General features: G+C 39.3%; 1 protein-coding gene across 4 annotated transcripts in view; it reads left to right on the top strand.

Moving 5' to 3' along the window:
• The window catches only part of PIP5K1B (phosphatidylinositol-4-phosphate 5-kinase type 1 beta), a 305,089-nt gene that overhangs the window by 113,164 nt on the left and 169,547 nt on the right, over positions 1–22,378 (top strand). For all 4 annotated transcript variants that reach the window (XM_024555177.4, XM_071221500.1, XM_071221501.1 and 1 more), the window contains 2 exons: positions 5,642–5,726; positions 10,949–11,017. In XM_024555177.4, coding sequence (XP_024410945.2) covers positions 10,949–11,017 — 69 coding nt within the window. In that variant the 5' untranslated portion in view covers positions 5,642–5,726. The remainder of the gene's footprint in view (positions 1–5,641; positions 5,727–10,948; positions 11,018–22,378) is intronic.

Below are 22,378 nucleotides of genomic sequence, written 5' to 3'. Positions count from 1 at the left end.
TTTCCTTCCCTTAAATTAAGAGAAAGCATAGACATGTAGAGAACTATGAAATACTGTTATTTCTCTTTGAAGCTCACAGAATTCAGACACTAAATACCAGAAAAGATAGATAAGCAATAAAATGTTTTTTAAGATATATCATTTCTTGACATATATTAATGTTGGCTGAGCTGATGTCTCAACAGCATAACCATATGATACCATAAGTTGGCTCTATTTAGTGTCAGAAATAATTTAATAAAGTAAGTCTGTACTCAGAGTCTTGTGTTAGATTACATGTTAATACATTTCCCAAGGAGATCTGAGTCTTGTGATTTTGTCCTTACTTGGCCACTAGTTTCTACATTCCAGGATCTTGCCAGAGATTATAACTTTCAGTGCTCCACCACCCACTTCTTATCAAAAGTTGGTTGTGGGAAACAGCATTCATGAAAGACTGCCTCGAGGCTATGCATGCTGTTCATTCCTTCTCTAGATAGCCTGCATAGTATTCGTGGTTAAGTCAGCTCTTCGGACCTCCGTGCGATAACCTCTCGTCAGTTTCCCTTTACAGGGCAGGGTTAGTGAAAAAGACACTCCAGCCTTCACACTTCACAGTTAATTTGTTAACTGTGCTAAAATAGAACACTCATAGGTTTCTAGACAGAGAAAACCAGTAAGTTGCCAACACAGGAGCATTAGAGTAGCTTGAAACCACTTATCTGTAAGCCAAGAAGCAAGACAACGGCAGCAATACCATGTTAATAGAGGTGAAAGGCGAGGGCTCTGAGCCAAGAATCCTGCACCAACGCAAAAGATCTAGTCATGTATGAGGAGAAAAGAAAGATGTTGGAGTAACACTGGGCATGGACTTGGAGTAACTCAGAGCAGACCATCCTGTGCCACTTCTGAGGAAACCATCGAGAATAGTAGAATAAAAATTGAACCAGAGCAGAGGTGTAGGGATAGGGGAGGTGCAGAGCCAAAGAAACAATGATGAGCGAAGAACCTTGTAAAACTTACGGTCAGGTCTAAATAAATGATGGTAATGTGACTGCGAACTGTAAATTGTTAAGATTTCTTGAAACAGCAGAGCTGTGTCGACTAAGATGAGCTATTTGAACTTTAGAGAGGAGCAGCCAGTGAGAGAGTAAAAATATTTCAAATATTTTTTCTTGTGAACAAGATAGACGAGACGGCATGGGTTGCACTTCCTGGAAGCAGGCACTGGGATAGAGTTTTGAGTGCAAGGTGTTAATTAGGGGTCCACACATATATTATGAGCCGAATGTGTCTCCAGAAGAGATATGTTAAAGTCCTAATTTCTCCCGACCTATGAACGTGACCTTATTTGGAAATAGAGTCTCTGCAGATGTAATCAAGTTAGGGTAAGGTCATTAGGGGGGTCCTGATCTGATATGACTGGTGTCCTTATAAGAGGAGGAAAATGCCATGTGAAGACAGAGACACACTAGGAGAACTCTGTGTGACAACAGAGGCAGAGATTGGAGTGATGCAGCTACAAGCTAAGGAACGCCAAGGACCAGTAGCCACCACCAGGAACTAGACAGAGGCAAGGAAGGCTCCTAAGCAGAGGTTCAGGAGGAGCGTGGTCCTGCTGACACCTTGATTTTGAACTTCTTGCCTCATAACTGTGAGAGAATATATCTCTGTCTTTTTTTTGTGAGCCACAGAGTTTGAAGGCTAATACAACCTGGGAAAGGAAGAGGGAGGAAGCATGGTTGGGCAGATAGAAGGAGAAGGCAAATTCCCATGCAGGTCCCACCCACAAATCTGGGCCCAGGTTGGTGGGGAGCTGCCCCATCATTCAGTCACAGCGTGTGGGCTGCCCCAGGGAGGCTGTGACCGAGACCCTAAAGGAGCTGACAGCTGGAAGTGTCTGCTGGCCATGTCCTCACTGGTGAGCATCCTCCCCTCCTGGAAGGGCCATCTGGGTGGTGAGTCTTCGTGTCTACTGCTGTAGGTCAAGCAAAAAATGTCTGGGTTGTGGGGACAGCAGTTATTTTATTCAATAGAAAAATACAGATTTTTTAATGATTTAAAAATAGAACGATAACTGAGCTAATATTTTTAGAATAAAATTGCTTAATTACTAGGAAGAAAATGGAATTATCAATTGATTAACCCAGCAAAAAAGGAATGAATAAAATAAATGCAATAACAATAAATGTAATTACTAGTAATAGATATGATGGAAGCAAACAAAAAAAAATCTTATCACAGTAAATCTTAATTTGTTGAAGTGCCCTTTAAAATGACAAAGACTCCTGGATTGGTAATAACTAAATAACATCAGTTTTAAGCTATCTGTAAGGAACACGGCTGGAAAAATGACAACTAAACAAGCTGAAGGTAAAGAAATGGACAAGGATATGCCGAGCACAGGCAAGTGAAAGGAGAGCAGAAGTGAGGATATCAGCATCAACCAAGAGGGAACCCAAGGCTGCAATTATTTAATACAGGAAGCTACTTGAAAGGACAAAGAGTACAAATCATAAGGAAACTATGAGACACCTGTCCTGTATACATAGTTATGGAAATTTAAGGCAAAAATAAAAAGTAGAAATGTGGGAGAATATAATAAAGCCATAATCATATTAGGGAATTTTAATGTATTCTTCTAAAATATAATAAAGCATATACTGATAGAGTGGTCATAATGTAGTGTTTTTGTACCCTATACAAAATTTGGGAAGAAAAAATTTTTTGGGAATTTGGGAAGAAAAGAATTGTTTTATTTATCCCATTTTGTGATTCCAGTGTGGTAAAACAAGAAATGGTCAATGAAATAATAATGATTAAGCTGTACATACTTGAAACTATGAAACTCTTCTGTAGATGACTTCTGGATCAAATTGATGATCAAATCCAAAATGACAAATTATCTGGAAATTCATCAGGCAGAACATTTTACAACAAAACTATAGAGAAATGGTTAGTATAGTTAGACATACTTTCTGGCTTAAATGCTTTGGGTAATGTACTTTTGAAATAATGACAAAGAAACTAAGGCTAAATATTACATCTAAGAAATTTATAAAATAAGTCAAAAGAAGATATTACTGACAGTAAAAGCTATATTAAAGGAAATGGCCACAAACCAAATAAAGAAAACCTGACTAATGAACAAAAAACATATATATTATATACACCACATTAATATGTATATACAAGACATATAATACACACATATATACTACATATAATACATATCTATGTATATACACAAAAAATATCATAAATAAGAGAAAAGATATTACTTAGACCCCAAGAGGATTAAAAGGATTCAGTAGGAAATATTATATGCAACTTTATGGTGACAAATTAAAAAATCTAAAGAAAATGGATGGTTTTCTTAAAAAATGCATAAATTACTAAAATTCAATCCAAAGAAAGGTTATAAATTCCAAGAAATTAATAATCATAAAAAAATCTGAGTGCATATAAAGAGAGTAAGCCTTCCAACTTTATGAAAAGTATTAATTTCTAATACCAAAACCTGATAAAGATGGGATCACAATCATTTAATTTCAATCAGGAAAATACCCCTTTTAAAGTGCTAGGAAATTAAATCCAAGTTAGGGTTTATTTGAGAAATATAAGCTTAGAAAAGCAAATATAAAAATCCCTATTTAAAAGAGTGACAAACTAAAGTATTTGGGAGTACATTCAATAAAACATGAAACAAATCCAAAGTAGTAAAATATATAATATTTCTAGCAATATGGAGCTAATTTTGAATGAGAAAACTCAAAATTCCAAAAAGAACAATCCTTCCAAATTAGTGTATAAATTAAATATAAATCCAGTCAGGATCACAACTTGGATGGGGGACATATTTTCAGATCAATATGATTTGAAATTCCATCTAAAAATATAAATGTGAGAAAATTGCTAAACTTGGAAGAAAGAATAGTATGGGGAACTTGCACCAATAAAGATCAAAGTGTGGTGTCTCGTTACCGCATTTAAAATAATGTGGTATTAGCCCAGGAGTCAGTAAGCACATCTTTTGGACATGGTAAAGAGTCCACAAATAGATTCAGGTGTGTAGGAAACAGCATGCGTAATATATGTTAAAGGTGGCGTGCCTTTCTGGTAAGGAAAAGATAGATTATAGGGAAAATGACATTGGGACAATTAGTTGTCTATCGGGCAGAAGATGAGGTTAGGTTCCATGTGGAGTCAAGACCTAATGTGTTAAGTGGAACTGTAAAGACATTAGAAGAAAATATAAGAGAATACATGTGTACTATCCTTTTGGGGGAACTCTCCCAAGTAACATAGTAAATCCGTAAAGGGAAAAATTAGCAGATTTGACTATATAAATACTAAAAATGTGACAAGGCAACATAAATTAAGCCAAAAGATTAACATTACCTTACAATTCATATGACAGAGTTAGTGTTTAATGGACTATGACATGTTGCAAATAGGTTCTAAAAGAAAAAAAATAAACAGCACAGTATAAAATAGGCAAAGGGCACAACCCTGCGAAAAGGATCAGCCCCATTAGCAGCAACGGAACGAAAATTAAAACGACTGAGATGCCGTGATCTGGCAAACATGTTAAAGAGGGCAAACATCCAGTGCTGATACGCACATCAGGAAGCAGGTACTCTTCGTGCACCATTGGACAGGTTGCTTCAAGCTTTTTAACAGAAGGAAATGCAGCAGGGGCCCTTCAGATAGTCACTGCGCTTACCAAGTTTGTCCCGACTTCCAGGATTATTTCCCACAGAAATGGAATTACTAGCACTTTAAAGATGTTTGAATGTGCTGTTTATTCCTGCCTGGGTTTTCGTAGCCAAACTCAGCAACAGTCTGAATGTTCATCCGGAAGGGAGTGGTTGTTTAAATGATGGTATATCCATCATGTGGAATATATTACAGTTATTTACAAATGAGACATACAGATTTGAAAACCATCTGAAACATTGGTAAGAGTAAGCAGAAACAGTGTGTGTGTATGTGTGTGTGTACGCCAGCATAGGGAAGATTTTGGAAGGATATATAACAAACTGTTAACAATAGTTATCTCAGGGTGGGGAGATACAGTGGGTCTTTATCATGTTTTCTATATACATCTCTGTATTTTAAAATTAGCATGAATAAGTATCTCTTCTGTATAAAAACATGATTATAGCAAGGGAGGTTTGTTGAACTGTTCTTGGAGGTGTGTCATGTAAACAGCCCTCATGAAAATCACAGTTGATGTACCACGGGGATATTGTTGAAAAACTGTCCACATGTCATATGGGGTCTCCTTTATGAAGACCCACAGGAAAAAATTCTGCTGCAGCCCCAACCCCCTGATACCTGTGGTTCCTTTGAGCAACTGGTTTGCTCTAACTTATGGACATTGGACTTTAGGTAGCTGATCATTTCTTCATTTGCTGTGAGCACTAGGGATCTCAGTGACATCGGAGACTGCGGGGTCACATGGCTTACATTCTATGTGTAGCCCATCCTGCTGGCCTCATCTCCTTCTCCCCACCTTTCTTTCTCCCTCACACACATTCTTTGCTTTATTTTAGCTCTAACTGATTGCATTGTATGTATCCTGATAGCCACCTTGATCCTTTTGGGAGATGAGGTGGAGATATGAAAAAATAATGACCAGTGATTTCTATTTTAACAGGAACCTGGGAAGGAAAACAGTCTCAACAATGAATAGGCTGCCCATGACGACCAACAACAGATGACTTGCCATTTCATTTACTAAGGTAAGGAAATACAGACTATATTTTTAATGTGTTCCAACTGACTCATTACAGAGCCCTTACCTCTTTCATTTTATATGTATTTGCAAATATTCTAAATCCTATATCTAGTTCATGACCTTTTAACATTATCAAATTTAAAATAAGCAAGAAGCAAATAGAAAGAGGACATTGTGTGACTGTCACTATGCCTAAAGGGGCAGAGCCCAGGAGGTGTGGCCTCTGCTGTTAATCACTGTGTACGATTAAGTCTTTGAATAGCATTAGCGTGTTCCTTATTTTTAAATATAGCAGTGCTCACTGCCGAGTGCTTGAAGAGCAGAGCACATGTGAAAGGAAGACCCAAAGCATTCATAATCCATCATCCGTAGATAATCACCAGCATTTCTATGAATTTCTTTTCTCCTTCCTTTTATGTGTACATAGAGATATAGATGATTAAAATGTTTTTGAAGACAATGTTTTTAATCTGTACTTCCCTTGGCTTTCATTGTAAATGATGCACTTAACTGGTACCGGAATATCGCAAGCATAGGAGCAACGAGTCATTAACCACAGTGACTATTTTAATAGCCATTTGCAGTTTACTCGGACATCCCAAGCATCTCATTTGCCTCTCCTACACAGATGTCCTGGTTCATAGGTGTGCGCACGACCTTTGTTAAACATGGCCCTACAGGAAAAAAACAAACAAACCTTTGAATCCAGGTGACATTTCCTGACCTCCCTTTATTACAGTCATCTGTTTTGTGCTGTTTTTTAAAAAACAAAAGTTTACCTATTTCTCTCCTCCTCTTCTCTACTGTCCAATCAGGGGTGATTTACAAAATAATAAAACAAACCACCTCAATATCTGTCCTTCCTTTATGCCTATGAGACAACTCCTTATTATCATTGTTTTTTCAAGCACCCTTCAGAGTTGCTCTTAAAGATTTTAGGTTTTATTCCCTACGCTGTACTTTATATCCCCATGCGTAGGGAATATAGTCAATAATATCCTAATAACTGTGTGTGGTGTCAGATGGATATGAGATTAATAAGTTATATAATGTTTAACCACTGGGATGTACACCTGAAGCTAATATAATATTGTATGTCAACTGTAACAGAAAAATAACAAATAATAATATTTTAAAAAAAGATTTTAGGTTTTAAAAGCTGCGAAGTCTCAGATGTGAAGTTACTTACATGGCATTCCCTGGGGCAGTGCGGATGCCTTGGCCCTACTAAACAGCTGACGGTTAGAGAAAAAGCCGACTCTTCTGTTATCATTAGTACAAACTAAATCAGAGACACAAACATACCCTCATAAAAAATGAGCTCGAGTTTTGTGCAGACAGTTCAATAAAGAAATATAAAGAAAGAACTAAACAAGACAGAAAATGTTTATCCTTACTACTGATCATAGAAATGCAATATAAAATGATATTTTTGCCTAAAGTTAAATTGGCAAAGTGTATTGTTTGTTTGATTTTAAATGCAAATACTCGATGCTGGGAGAGATACAAAGTAGGTGTGGCATTTACCCGGCAGATACTGTTCTAGGAATCTGTGGCAGCTCTGATTAGTCACGCTGCTCGTAGAAGAACACAAAGTACAGTTTTATTTGTAACAAAAATAGGGTGCATACCAAATGTCCATTAATAAATATTGAATTATGCTAAAATGTTATATTATTTATACATTAGAAATTATTTCCAATTAATACTTAGGGATGCAGAAAAATGTTTATGACATAAAGTTAAGTGAAAGGGCAAATACAATATTGTATATAATACAAGATTGCAGTTTTGTAAAAAAAAAAAAAAACACATTTGGAAAAGATTGACAGTGAAATAGCCAAATATTAACCATATTATTTCTGGATAGCTTGTTAAAAGTAATAGTTTTATTTTCTTATTTATATTTTTCAAATAAAATTAAGATAAAAACAAATATTATTACCTTTAAAATTCTAAATTTTAAATTAATTTTAAATTTTAAAATGATTGAAAAATAATGAGTAATCATATATTTGATTAAAATAATCAAGGAGCCCTTCTCATATTTTTAAAAACTTAATTTAATCCAAATGAATTTGCAGATAGTTTGAGAGTGGTTACATGTGGCATATTCAGGAATAGTTTACATTTTTAACAATGGTTTAAATTCTACATGTAGACTTTTAGGCTACCTGTAGCCTAAAAGTCTTTCATTTATGGAGGAAGTAAGTTATAAGGGGTCCATACTGCTCTCTACGCCATGCCAACCAACTACCGTTGCCATGCCGCTGGCACCCTTCCAGGAATCCGCATACAGTGTGATTGGTGGTGTCTGTGGCTCGGGAATGTCTTCATCACCTTCCTTCAAGGGACCAGCTCTCTTCCCCAGCACAGAACACTGAGACAGGTGGGATCGATGCAGCCTACATTGGTCTAATGGCATTGTCTTATCTTCCTTATCAATTTATTTATTCTTTTATTCTACAAATATTTATTAAGCACTTACTAGGTGCTAGGAACACTTTAGGTATTTGAGGTACATTAGTGAACAAAACAGACTAAAATTTGTTTTCGTGGAGTTTAAAGGAGGAGTGGACCAAAACAAAAAAAACCCACTATAAGAAATAAGTAAACTCTATAGTATGTTGGACACAGAAAAAAAAAGAAAAAAGAAGGTGCATTAGGGGGAATCCGGGGTATAGGGGCCGGGAGGGGCTGAACAGATTGCAGTTTCAGATAGGATGGTGGAGCTAAGCCCCAAGCAGAGGTTGACTTTTGAGCAAAGACTTGAGGAAGATAAGCAGGGATTAATCCTTATCTGTTGACACTTGTCTATTCAGGCAGTGAAAATAGTTAATGCAGTAGCGTTCTGATGTGTTTGAGGAATATCTGAAAGCAGAAAACATCTGAAGCAGAGGCAGTGAGTGGGGAGTAACTCAGAAGAGCTGAGGTCCAAGGAGGAACAGGGAGAAGATGGGTGAATCGTGGAGGGTCTCGTAGGCCATTTGTAAGGACTTTGGCTTTTACTCAGGGTGAGATGGACCCCTGAGGCTGATATTATCAAACCTTTCAGATATCCTAATTCCACTAATACATTATTCTAAACTCACCAAATTATTATGAAAAGACTAAAAAAATTAAGTATTCTTTAAATGAATTAAAGCAGATACAGCATGGAAGCCATAGTGTGTGAAACACGTCCTTGAGACCTTCAAACTCTAAAATGGTCAGAATGAATGGACACAAATGGAATTCAAAATTTATCAAGAGAATGCTTCGATTGGTGGACAATGATAGGTAGATGCGATCAGGTTGGCTTGCCATACTCTATTCTTGCATTTTCTCAGGAGGCTCTCAGTCACATCAGGGTCATGGCAGAGAGAGAAACTCAGGCAGGTAGTCACAGTGTGGAGAAGTGGCTGGCCAGTCCTTACGTTTCACACACACTTTGTTTATTACACTATGTTTATTACAAGCCCAAGATTTAAAATGTGCTTCAAAGGCTTCTGAGAAAGAAGTTTTACCCCTCCTGAGTATATAGAATGCTCTTCGTGCGATTTAAGATAAGACCATTAGATATCATGGTTTCCTGATTATGTGGTATCCTTGTTTACACATAAGTAACTGGTTTTAAAAATTTAAATGAATTACACTTTAAATGCAAAAATCTTATCATCAAAAAGTGAGAAAAATACATGTTTAAACATCTGATATCTCCCAAAGGAAAAATATTTTATTTAAAAGCATTGGAAAAAACCTAAAATGTAGTCAATAGTATTGAGTATGAAAAATGTAAAATTTCTCTTGTCATAATTATAAAGCAAATTTAAAGACAGCAGCATGTAAAATATTAATACTGTGCTTGGAAACAGCTTAATAACCTTGATACATAAAAATCAGGAAGGAAACAACTACTATCAGTAATTATAATTACTAGGTCAAAATCAATAACTAAAACACTAAGACCCTAAGAGATAAATGGACAAAACAATAGAAAGCTCAAAAGAAGAAATACAATGAGCTAAAAAAAAAAAATGTGCAAACAATGTTAACCTTTACTAATAATTTTCAAAGATGCAAATTGAAATTAGGAGATGCTTTCTTTAACCTGTCAAATTAGAAATGATAATAGTGTTTACTAAGTGCATAATGCAACCAGCTCCCACTCACTGCTGACAGTGTAAGCAGGTATATTCTTTTTGGAAAGAAATGTAGCAGTATGTAGTGAGAGCTTTCCATTTTTTAATGGCGTGGTGTTTCCGGGAATCTCGTAGGTAGACAAAGACAGAAGTGTAAAATAATTATTTGTAGAGGCAAAATCCTTGGACAACATCAACTATTCTTTAATACACAGTTGTGTTCACACAGTGACACCTTGAAACTAGAAAAAAAGTTCATTCTTGCAATGAGATATTTATAATCAAATGGGACAATGCTTATCACATAAACCAGCTATTTTCAACCTTTTTCATCTCATGCCACTCGTAAACTAATTACTAAAATTCTGCAGCACACCAAAAAGTGTATTATATTTTTTGCTGATCTGACAAAAAAAAAAAACAAACAGGTATCACTTTGATTCATTCACACCAGATGGCGGTTCTTGTGTTGGCTGTTGTCATTTTTTTTTATTTGACAGTCTAAGGGAAAAGAGGTCAGTGGCCCTGACTAAAGAGTCAGGTATTGCATGTTTTAAAAATTCTTGCGGCTCACCAGTAGAAAATCAGTGACATAAATGTTTAGTGAAAAACTGGGTGAGATGGTATCATCATGTTTTTAGTGTGAAAGTACATGGAGCAAAAGGTGACAGCGAATGTGTTAGACTGAGGGGTGCAGTGGCCCAAGGGTAGGAGATTTGAGTAATTTTGTGTTCTGATTCTTATTTTTTGGTACTTTCCGGATACTTTTACAGGAAGTATCTGTAACCAGAAGAAAAAAATTGAAAGGCTTTTGAGAAAGAAGCTTGTTTGCATGCTGTGGGCTTGGACTTTCACAGCATCTTTCCTAGGGAGTAACGTGTGCCACCAAAATGATTTAGAAGTGAAGGTTTATTTCGGAAAGATTGGGGACCACTGATTTTTTTAGTATTTTAGTATTCTGAGAAATCTCTTCCTTTCTTGGAGACAAGAGCAATAACTACACAAATGTACTTAACGAAAGTAGATCCTCTTGTTAACAATATTAGCAGCATATTGTATTTCAGAGGAGAGTTGTGAATTCAGACAAGATGTTTTTCTCTTGTAGATGTCGTCTGCTGCTGAAAATGGAGATGCAGCCCCTGGAAAACAGAACGAAGAAAAAACCTATAAAAGGGTGAGTGCGTGTTTTTATTTTCTTTTGTCAGTTCAGAAAGAGGAACACTTTTATTGCTTGGAATGTTAATATTGTTAGAGGTTCTTGTAGGTAAGTTACCACCGTGGCTTCCTATTGCTGTTGCAACACATCACCACCAACGTGGTGGCCCACACAACACAAACACTTTATGTTCTAGTCCTGTAGGTCACACGTCTGACGTGGGTCCCACCGTGCCGGGATCCAGGTGTGCGCAAGGATCCAGGTGTGTGCAAGGCCGTCGCCATTTCTGGGGGCTCTGAGGGAGAACCTGTGTTCTTTTCCAGGTGGCCTGCATTCCCTAAGTCACGATTCTCTTCTAACTTCAAAGCCAACAAAGGCTAGTCTTTCCCAGGCTGTATTACCTTGATACTTTAAAGAACCCTTGTGATAACACTGAGCCCTCCTGGATAATCCAGGGTAATCCCATTATTTTAAAGTCAGCTGGTTATCGACCTTAATTTTGTCTCCACCCTAACTCCTTGCTGACAGATGACAACATATTCGCAGGTCGCAAGGATTAGGATGCGAATGTCTTTGGCAGGCCATTTCCCTGCCCACAACAGTTACGATGATATAGAAGGCCCTGTGGGCGTGCAGTGTTCTTTGTTCAGTATGTGAATCCTTTCATGGACTCACTACTTTCCACTAAATATTAAACAGTTTCTACCTTTGTATCTTAAAAAAACATTTAGGGTGAAACTGCGCCACCCCTTTCTAAGCCTCTCAGATTCGGTGTTTGCAGCACTTCGCAATAATGTCTTTCCAGACTCCCCAGTGTACATCACCTTACTGCTCTTTGACATAACCCTCGGCTCCTAGCAACCAAGCTAACATTCCTAGGCACCACTACTACTCCTGATTTTAAATTGACTGTGCATTTTAGCTTTTAAAAAGTCCTCGTCCTCCTTTCCTCTTGGGAGTAGGAGGCTTCTGTATGGAAGGTTTATTATATCTCAACTTTTCCTTTTGCATTTTGCTCTGTCACGGAAAGCAGCGAGAAGTTTTGGCATGAGGTGCATGAGCCATTTGATCTGTCCGTGTGTTCAGGGTGTGGAGCTAACAGGATGTTTCCTGTTCCTTCTTTTTTGTTTTTTCCTCATCCGAAGATTTGTTTTTATTGATTTTAGAGAGAGGAAGAAAGAGAGAGGGAGAGAAGCATAGATGACCAATGTGAGAATGAACCATAGGCGCCCCCACCAGGGGTCAAACCCACGACCTAGGTATGTTCCCTGACCAGGAATCGAACCAGCAACATTTTGGTGTGTGGCATGATGCTCCAACCAACTGAGCCACCCGGCCAGGGCTCCTGTTCCATTTTTATATAGGAAAATATACCCTTTTTTCCTGGTGTAGCTTGTCTTCTGACTTTTCTACTCAGCCAAACCTAGAAATATGAACAGGGAGGGTACCATTGTAAGTGACGATGTGCTTGGGGAAGAGTGGGGTGAACATTCAAGTGCTCAGAAGGCAGAGTATTGTTATAAAATGTGTGCATGTGTCCAAAGGCAACAATACACAATTTATTTTTAGACACAGGTGGAAAACCAAATCCTATCTCATTTATGTAAGACTTCTTGTAAATTCAATGAAGCGTGAGACCAACATAGAGGTGGTCAAATTGCCAGCCTATCATTACTTCCAATCAGTTTCAGGCAGTTTTCTCAATCAGCATCAAATGCACTATGACTCTTGACTGAATTTGGACTTACAGGAGCTCTTTAGTGAGGCAAAGGTAATAGAACGTAACCATGACATTTTAAGAGTTTGGGAAGCATGCCCTGCCCAAACATTTAGTAAAGTGAGTTTTTAATAATATAGTTGGGATGATTAATTTCTCTAAAGGATGTTTGACTTGGCAATATTGGGAAGGTTGTAAAACTAAAAATCAGATTCTAAAGAGAGCAAATAATTCCAGTAAGAGAATATGCAGGGAACTTAAGATAAAAAACTAAAACAAAAAACAAACAAAAAAAACCTGTCAATGATTTTTTTTAAATGTGTGATGGCATAGGGATGCTTTTGATGATTTTTGATTTTAAAAGGAACATAAGCAATGGGAGGAGGCATGCAGCCTCTGTGTAATGAAAACCCCCAAAAGACAGCACAGTGCCCAGGACTTGGGTCCTCAGTAAACATGGTGTTGATATGCACAGCAAGTAGGGATCCCTTAGAGCAAGTGTTGCTTTACTGACAGGTAAAAGCCCAGCTGAATTACTCAATTTCATTCTCCTCAGTTAAGCAAAAAGACTGTGAAAACGGTGGTGTCCTTGGTGCAGTTAGAAGAGGTGACAGTAAAAGTGCCGTTAACTATTGCAAATATGTGTGTCCCTCAGCCCAGAGTAGCCGTTTCCTCCATGAGAGGACTTGAAGCTAGAGTAGGGAAACCACTGAGTGTGAGCTTTGAGAAATGAGAAGAATGGAAAAGTTGTCGAGGCTGGAGAGAAGCAAATATCATCCCTCTTTTCAAAAATGAGGAAAAGGTGCGTTCTGGAAACCAGATGTAAGTGAGAATGCTCCTTGGCATAATTTGAACATGGATTAGTAAACACATGGGTTTTGTACCTTTAAACAAGAACCACGTCTTCCCCAAACCTGCAGAGCTTTATAAAGATGGTTTACGTCAAATTATCTGCATTTCCTATCATGAGATAGTCATTAAATTAATCGCTGATAAGGAGAATGCTCTGGTTTTATGAATCTTGATTTAAAGGCACCTGGAGGACTGTTGTGGCATCCTTTCAGGCCGGGGAGAGACAGATGTAGTGACTGTTATGACTGGCGTTTTGGTGCCTGATTGGACTCACGTTCCCAAGAAGGGCGGTTTTGCTCCCTGTTGACTCAGTCTCTACCAGCGTGATGTGTGAATTGACCCTGTGGGGCTTAGCAATTTTTACCCATGGCCTTAATGAAAATATAAAAGCTGTGCTTTTCAAATATGCAAATGACAAAAAACTGGGAATGATAACTAACAGACTAGATGAGTGTCATCAAGGCCACCAACCATTTCATTAACTCTTGTCCCTTTTACAAATACCTTAAAGTTAACATTTTTTCCCAGCCCGAAAGCCTTGACCATGGGGTACGCACCGTTTTAGTAAGAAGCTCTGATGACCCAGCTGGGTTTTGCCTGTGGCTGAAGCCAATCTGCGGGCCCCAGGTTAAGAACCACCTCCCCATCTACTATGCTAGGCATTGAGAAGGTACCAAAGGAGTTTATAGGAACTTACAGTCAAGAGGGGAAATGAAGACATGAAAACAAATTTAGAACCCAAATAGTCTATAACAAAGTGTCCAGAAGAGGAGAAATCAGTGTGGGGTAGAGCTGACGAGCAGACGAAGACTGTGTATCAGTCCCCTGATCTACTGGGCAGCTGCCAGCTGCACTCAGCGCCGGGAGCGCTGATTTCCACGTGTTTTTAGGGAGCACTCACTGTTCGTGGAACAACGTTGTACATTCTGGGTCTCGATTGTCTGCATGTGGTTATTTAGGCTGGCTGCTTCTGTTCTTCCAGTTGTCCGTTTTTCTCATCTATTATCAGTTCCATTATCAGGAAGAATAGCTAAAGTCTGTTGGCGAGGTTAATGGCTCCAGTTAATGGCTAAAATGAGAATTTTGATTTTAGCTGCTTAAAACAATCATGTTAAAACAATCAGCTAGGCAGACATTAAGGGCTGCCTGGCTGTGTGTACAGAGTGCAGTTATTTCCAGTCTCAGTTCATTTATTGAGTGCATTCCATAAGAGTTGTAAAGGCAAAAGCCTTCGGGGCCAGGCAGGTAACAAGGAAGGAAAGTGGTAAACAGGAAAACAGACATCTATAAAGGGGGCATGTGGCACTCAGCTCCAGCTAATAGAATGATACATGAGCACTCACTCAGGACTGCCAGACTTCTCAGCGTACCAAAACTGTGGATTCCGATGTGAAATCTTCCCATTTTTAAAGGCTGCCAATTGGTTCGAAAATTTTCAAAAGAATACTCTGGACAAAACAACGTGGGATCCATCACCTTTGACCCTCATGCGGGGTCCAGTTTGCAACATCCACACTGTCTGGGAAGAAACGTGAGATAGAAGACTGAGATGCAAGAGGAATTTGTGTGAGATCTGGTCCCTGCTTCCTGTGACCGTGCAACTTATTTAAGAGAAAACATACGGGCCCACATGAAAAAATTAAATAGTGACTCAAATTGGTATTAAGTGCCAAGACACGTGACATTTCACTTAATCCTCTAGCAAGTCCTAACGAACCTGGAGCTCGTGACAGTCTTCTGGGGAAAGTCCTTTTCTTGGACTTGGTTGCCGGCACAGCGTTTTGCTGGGATAAAAGTTTCATACGTCTCATTGTTTTTTATCATGGCAGAAAAATCTCACTCCTTAGGTGACTGCGTTGATTTACCTACTCATTGGCCTCAATGACCAGGAATCTGCACAGGTGCGGAGTCAGGAATGAACCTCATTTGTCAGAGGGACAGGAGAGTCTGGCCTAGACACAGCTAAGTGGCAGTGTTTGGGGCACGTTGCAGGCAGTTTGGGAAATATGGGCTGCCTCTGAATGACAGCCAGCCGTGGGTGCTGGTTCGAGGCCAGCACTATTCATTAGAACTTGCTGCAATGATGGAAATGTTCTATAATCTGCACTAACACAGGAGTTACAAGCTGCATGTGGCTGTGAATTATCTGAAATGTAGTCAGTGTGTCTGAGGAATGAATTTTTAATTTTAAAATCAGTTCAATTTAAGTAAGTAATTTGTTTACTGATTTTAGAGAGAGAAAGGAAAGGGGGAAGAGAGGAAGAGAAACATCAGTTTGTTGTTCCACTTATTCATGTATTCATCGGTTGCTTCTTGTATGTGCCCTGACTGGGGATTGAACCCACAACCTTGGTGTATTAGGACGATGCTCTAACCAACTGAGCTACCCAGCCAGGGCCAAATCAGTTCAGTTTAAATGAGCACATATGGCTAATGCTTACCACATGTACAAACAGCATTGAAGGCTGACCTGAAAGTTTCCAGTCTGAGTAATGATCAGAAATTTTCTGCCATTGTTAGAATTAGAGAAGTTAGAGGAAGAGATTTTTTTTTTTAAATAAGGTGATAAACTTAGAAGAGAGCAGAAGGCAGGATATCAGTTCACTCAGGTAAAATAGCAATGCTAGAGACCTAAGTTTTCTCCATTTTGTATGTGAAGAAATTGCCCACTCCAACCTCACTCTTCTAAAACAAACAGATGTCAGCGTGGTTAAATGACTTATCCCGAATCACCCAAATAAGATGGGCAATAAGAGGACATAGTCAGGGAAACGTCTCCAGCCCTGTGATGTCCAAATTGGTCCATCAGAATTTGATCAGTGTTTCCCAGCCTCCTGGACAGGGACTGGCATGGGAAATGTTCACCACCATATTTGAGTTTCTTTCTCTGCCACCTCTCCACCCAAAAGTTGTCATTCCAGGCCTCTCTCCCCTTCCTGTACTTCTTCCTCCATCCTGGGCCTGCCCACACTAGGCCTCTACTGGAAGATTCAGGTTCTGCTGACTGCTGCAAACTGCCTTGGGTGTGGAGGTCATCTGCCTCTGGCACCAGCACCCCATCTTCGGATGTGCCACTAACCTCTTTCACCAGTTAGGCACTCTGACGTCAGCACTCAGGACGCTCTAGGAGGAAACTGACTAGACGAGGACACAAACGGGGCCCTTGACCCATGTTTCCCAGTTTTGTCCATTTTGTTTTGTTTTATTTTTTAAGACACTGGCTGTCCTCTAGTTCCAGTGTCTTAGCCAGCTTCCCTATCAGCAGAGGCAGGCAGTGATGAGACAGGACAGAATCATGCCAGCTCCTTGCCACATTGCAAGGAAAGCTGTCTTTTATGATTTTTTTAAATATGAGTAAGGTAATGACTCAGAGATACTTCAGTCTAAGAGGAAGCATTTACTTAAATGCAAGCTTTTTAATAAAATATCTCGGGGAGCCCTGGCTAGTATGGCTCAGTGGATTGAGTGCCAGCCTGAAAACCAAAGGGTCACCAGTTCGATTCCAAGTCAGGGCACATGCCTTGGTTTGTGGACCAGGTCACCAGTCTGGGACGCGCGAGAGACAACCACACAGTGTTTCTCTCCCTCTCTTTCTCCCTCCCTTCCCCTCTCTAAAAATCAATAAGTAAAATCTTTTAAAGATATATAAATAAAAAAAAATCTCTGGGAAGATACAGAGGCAACTACTAACGTTGGCTGCCTGTGGGAGAAGCAGGTGGTAGAATCTTAAGTTGGGCAAAACTTTTCTGCATTCACCATTTATGCATATTTAATTTTGAATGAGTAGCATTTTAAGATGGGGAGGTACAGCTAGAATCAACTAGGTGGGTGAATGTGGATTTGGAACTCAGAGGAGAGATCATGGTTCAGATTCGGTTTGTTGAGCTGGTGAGCTAGAGGGAGAGGCCTAGGACTGGGAACATCCACTTTTTCTTATTACCTCCTGAGACCCCCCCCTCCAGAGTTCTATTACTAAAATAAACAAAGCTGTCCGAGTCATCCCCTTATAATCTCCCCTTGGCCTCCATTACCTACGGAGAAAATCTTCTCCACTCTGAAGCACAGCATATGGGTCCTTTACAGTCCATTCCTGATGGGTATGTCTTGACCCATCTCCTGTCGTTATCTTCGGCACACACCTCACTCCGCCACACTGACCGTGACCATCGCTGTTCCTTTCTGCCCATGCAGATCACTCTAGAATGTCTTCATTTCAGAAACAGCCCTCTCATTGCCCTTCTTCACCTTCCCAGGCAGTGACGGTTAGTCACTCTGTCCCAGCCTCCCTCACTGCCCTGTACTCACCTCTCTTATATCATGGATCACTTTGTTTTGTAATAAGTGCTTGCAGTGATGTCCTGCACCTACACCTGAGCAGCTGGAAAGCAGGTGCCTTGCCCAATTATCTTGACGTCTGTAGGGTCCCACATAGTGCCTGGCGCATAGGGTTCCAGAGATATATCACTTTTTTCTTCTTAATTCTAAAGCTGTTACAGACTTTGCAGAGAGGTATGTTTGTGAACCTACCATCCCAGATCTGCAGTTGGAGGTGAGATATGTAGGGGGAAGAAAGGGGGCATGAAAGGGGTGGAATTTGTACTTTAATGTTTGAATCGCAGGGAAGCACTTTGGAAGAGCTCGGTTCAGCTCTTACGACTTTTTGTGTTTCAAAGATGGTGGTGATTATCTACATCACAGGTCACTGGATGGCTCTTTGCAAGTTGCCTGTTGAAGATATGGCATCTTTGAGTCCCTTGTCTGTAGTCTGTGGACTGCTTATGATCAGCAACTCATGGAAGAGCTTTGGCAACAAATTTAAGAAGGCAGCCTTTTCCATCGCTGAAAGGTTCTATTCTTTCCAGATGTTTGGCCCAATTAAAGGCTGCCCCAAGATAAATGCCAGTAATTGTTGGGGGGGTCAGGATCCGGGGTTGGTTGGCAGCCCCTTTCTCTAGCACAGCAGCAGAGTAAATGCCCTTTTCTTTGAAGCATGAACAAAACAGGATCGATGATTTTTCGGGTTTACTATTTCAAAGGGAGTGAGAGGGAATAGAGTTGGGTGGGGATAGAGGGGAGAGAAGCATTGATTGGTTGCCTTCTCATATGTTCCCCGGTCGGGGATGGAACCCACAACCTAGGTATGTGCCTGATCAGGAATCAAACTCATGACATTTCTGTCTATGGGAAGATGCTCCAACCAACTCAGCCGCACTGGCCAGGGAATAACCTGGCAGTTTTAAAAGTACCTACAACCTTCACAAAATCATGGAGGGGAGTAGAATTTAAAGCTGGAGTCAGGACCCAAAGGCTGACAGTGAGGAGAACACAGCGTTTACATTCTTCCCTCCTCTCCAGCAACTGCCTGAGGGGAGTCTGGCCAGGAGAGTCAGGCTGGCTCTGCCATTTATGAGCTCAGCCTCATGCAAGACACATACTGTCTGAGCACAGCAGTCCCACGTATGGTTTGAGTGAAGATGTGAGGATGTATGAGAAGGAACTTGAAAGGTAGTAGTCGGCTGTACAAATATTAAATTGCTAGTATTGCTGGATCCCTACACACCCCCAGTGGAACTTAAGCCCCATGAGAGCAAGGGCTCTGCAGAGCAGGTAAAATTCAGTTCTTAGTGAAGGAACAGCTGGATACTCCACCTTCTGCATTCTGGGACATTGTTCAAATTTGGAATTCCAAATGGCCTGGGATCCTGTTCTCTCTTGATGGCAGTCCCTACCACTGCATGTGAAGGTGAAAGGTGGTTTGTAAAAAGCAGTGGAATTCTGTGGCAAAAAGAAATCTATTTTTTGCCCGTAAAGGACACCATAAACACACGTGCACACACAACCTATGTCCAGAAAGGGAATATAGTTTTATCATCTCTCAATGTCTGATTTAATTTGGGGAAACCGGGTTGAGCTTCAACATCCCTTCCTTCTCTGAGTGCAATAGCACTGAAGACAGGAGGAGGGGGAAGTTGAGGGTGAGCAGGAAATGTCCAGCTTTATGTCACATGCATTTTAAAGAAAATCTGATTGTGCTGGAAAAACTAAACACAATCAGCACAGTCCTTCCTCAAGGTTATTTCCTTATTTTTAACTTAATTGTTCTAAACTTGGAGACAGATCTATTCTACCATGTTCCCCCCGCTATGTTCTGTGGAACACTTGATTTGGATATAACTGCAATATTATAAGTTAGGGATGTCTTAAACTTATAAATACAAAAGAGGTTTTGAAGCAGTGAAGTTGCATTTATGAACAAAATCGAAGGATAGAGCCCTCTAAGATTCTGCTTGGTAAGACAAAATCCTGTTTTTCATGGAAGTATTCAATGTAAAATACCTACTAAGGTTCCATTTCCTTTCAGAACTTGGGGTATGCTAAGTTAAACTGCCTGCATTCATTTATTTTTAAGCATTTTTTTGTCTAGCATATTGGATACTTCCACTGACACATATATTGTTAGTTTTTAAATTTGTAGTTTTTGAATTATGGTGGTCCTGAACTGTTCCAGGTGAGTTTACAAATGGGTGGGAAGAAACCACACAGTATAATTGGATGTCTAGCCCAGGAAAAGGTGTGTTAAGTCAGAAGCCAGGTGACCACACAGAGGTGAAGTGGATGTGGTCATTCTCAGGGAGACATCCCATGGCCCTCAGTCTACCTTTGGGGACACACACTGTGGCCAGCACAAAAGGCTGAGTCTGGCCAAATCTGGGGTACCAGACCATAGCCCTTTTACTTGCAGGCTTCCCTCCCCATGAAGGAAGACTTTAAATTAACAAGCTACTCTTGAACAGGAAACATTACTGCCATCTGCAACTTCCTGCTTATTGACCCAGACTCGCCCCCAGCAAGGTCTCCTGGAGCAGAGGGCCTCGGGCAGCCTTCGGCCCAGGCGGCCTCCGTGCTCTCAGCCTTCCAAGGCCCCAGAAAGCATGTGTTCGCACTCTGTACATAAGTCTGGGCACATTCTTGCGTTAGCAGGGAATCAACAGGGAATAAAAAGGACGTGGCCTGGGGCCTCCCCAAACCGAGCTAAGGGGTCTGGACGTTTTAGTGCATTGGTGAAATACATTCAGAGGTTGTGTCATTTTAGACTCCTGCCGAGCAGTTTAGGGCAGTACTTGTCTGCCCAGGTCCTCACCAATGCTGACCTCTATTCTTTTCAAAACTCTCTCCTAGCTGGATAGGTGAAAATGCCTTAATTTGCATTTTAATTTGTGTTCATTTTTATTCCTGGTAAGTTTGACCGATTTTTTAAAAATGATTTTATTCATTTGTATGCCTTTCTTTGAGAATTATCTACAAATACCCTTTGCTGTTTCATTTGTAAGAACTACTTATATATTAAGGGTATTGCATTTTTGTTGCAAATGTTGTACTGGTTTAAATTAGTCTTTTCATTTTGCTTACCATTTATTTTGGACCCAAGCTTTTGTAAAGCCATATTTGTTAATATTTCCCTTAATACTTCTGTCTGTGCTCTCATTTTTAAATTTTGTGCTAGTAATGCTTTGCTTTCATTGTAATGTTGTAGTGTGAGGCTTTCCATAGTATTCTTAATTTTCAAAAATTTCCTGGTGATGTCAGTACACTTACCACTCTAATTGGACTTTAGAATTATAAGGTGACTTCCTCTAAAAAGATTTCTATTGTAGTTTTTGTGGAAATTATATTAAGTTCATTAACAACTCAGGGAGAATTAGCATCTTTAACTGTTGAGCCTTCCATGCCAAGAACGAAATATATAAATACATATATATATATTCTTTTATGCTCCTCAGTAGGTTTTTATTTTCTTCAGAGATTTTGTACCTATTTTTAGTTAAATATACTGCAGAGTAATATATGGGAGTGTTGTTATTGCTTTGGGATTTTTTTTCTCCTATAAATAGGATTCTTTTCATTTTCCATTATATTTTTTTAGCTGGGAAGGTATAAGATCTTGATTCATGTGAATTTATTTTGTAAACTGCCAACTTGATTTTTTTCAAACTATTTTACCAGGTCCATGATTGATTTTTGGATATTGTAGGTAGCAGTTATATCATCTAGAAATTATAATTTTCCTTCTAACCAATATTTTATATTTGGCTTTCCTTATTTTATTAGCTTGATCTCCCAAAACAAGTATCAAAGGGTCTCTGTGATAAAAGGACAACCTTGTCTTCTTGCTGATTTTATAGCACAGACGGCCCTTGTACTGCTTCCCAGAGTGTATTTGTCAGCACGTACAGGGCATGAATAGGTATATGAATAAAAACGCCTTGATTAATGCATTCGGAAAGCACTATTGAAAGCACTATACCTCTATAGTGCTTTCAATAGTATAATGTTGATACTTAGCTCAAGAGTTATTTTTCATATTAAGAAAAGTTTCTGACTCAAATTTTACTAAAATTTGTTTTTAAATCTTAATTGGTTACTGACTTTGTTTATATAATTGATGTAAGCAAACTGTGGAAAGAGAGTCAATGGAAACACAGCTTTTTGAGATACTCCCAAGTACGTGAAAATAGTAAAACCATATTTCTCATAAAATTTTATTTAATTTAGATTTGGTATCAGTCCAGATGGACAAGATAATTATATTATTTCCTTATAATTTGGGACAATTTTTTAGAATCGTTTCCTCTAGGTCTGCTGATCTTTCTCCCGTTGAACAGAGTACTCTGTGGAAATTATCCTAAAATTTCATGCTTTTCACAAGTTATGCTGGGGTAGGCAAGTTATTGAAATCATTCCTCCCAAGAAATTTTGTTAGAGGCAAGAAAACAAAGGTGGTTTTTGTTTATTTGTTTGTTGGATTTTTT

This window comes from Desmodus rotundus, chromosome 1 (genome assembly GCF_022682495.2).
Source record: "Desmodus rotundus isolate HL8 chromosome 1, HLdesRot8A.1, whole genome shotgun sequence".
NCBI classification, from domain to species: domain Eukaryota; kingdom Metazoa; phylum Chordata; class Mammalia; order Chiroptera; family Phyllostomidae; genus Desmodus; species Desmodus rotundus.
Note: the sequence above shows the minus strand (reverse complement) of the source record. Positions and strands in the feature narration are given on the sequence as shown.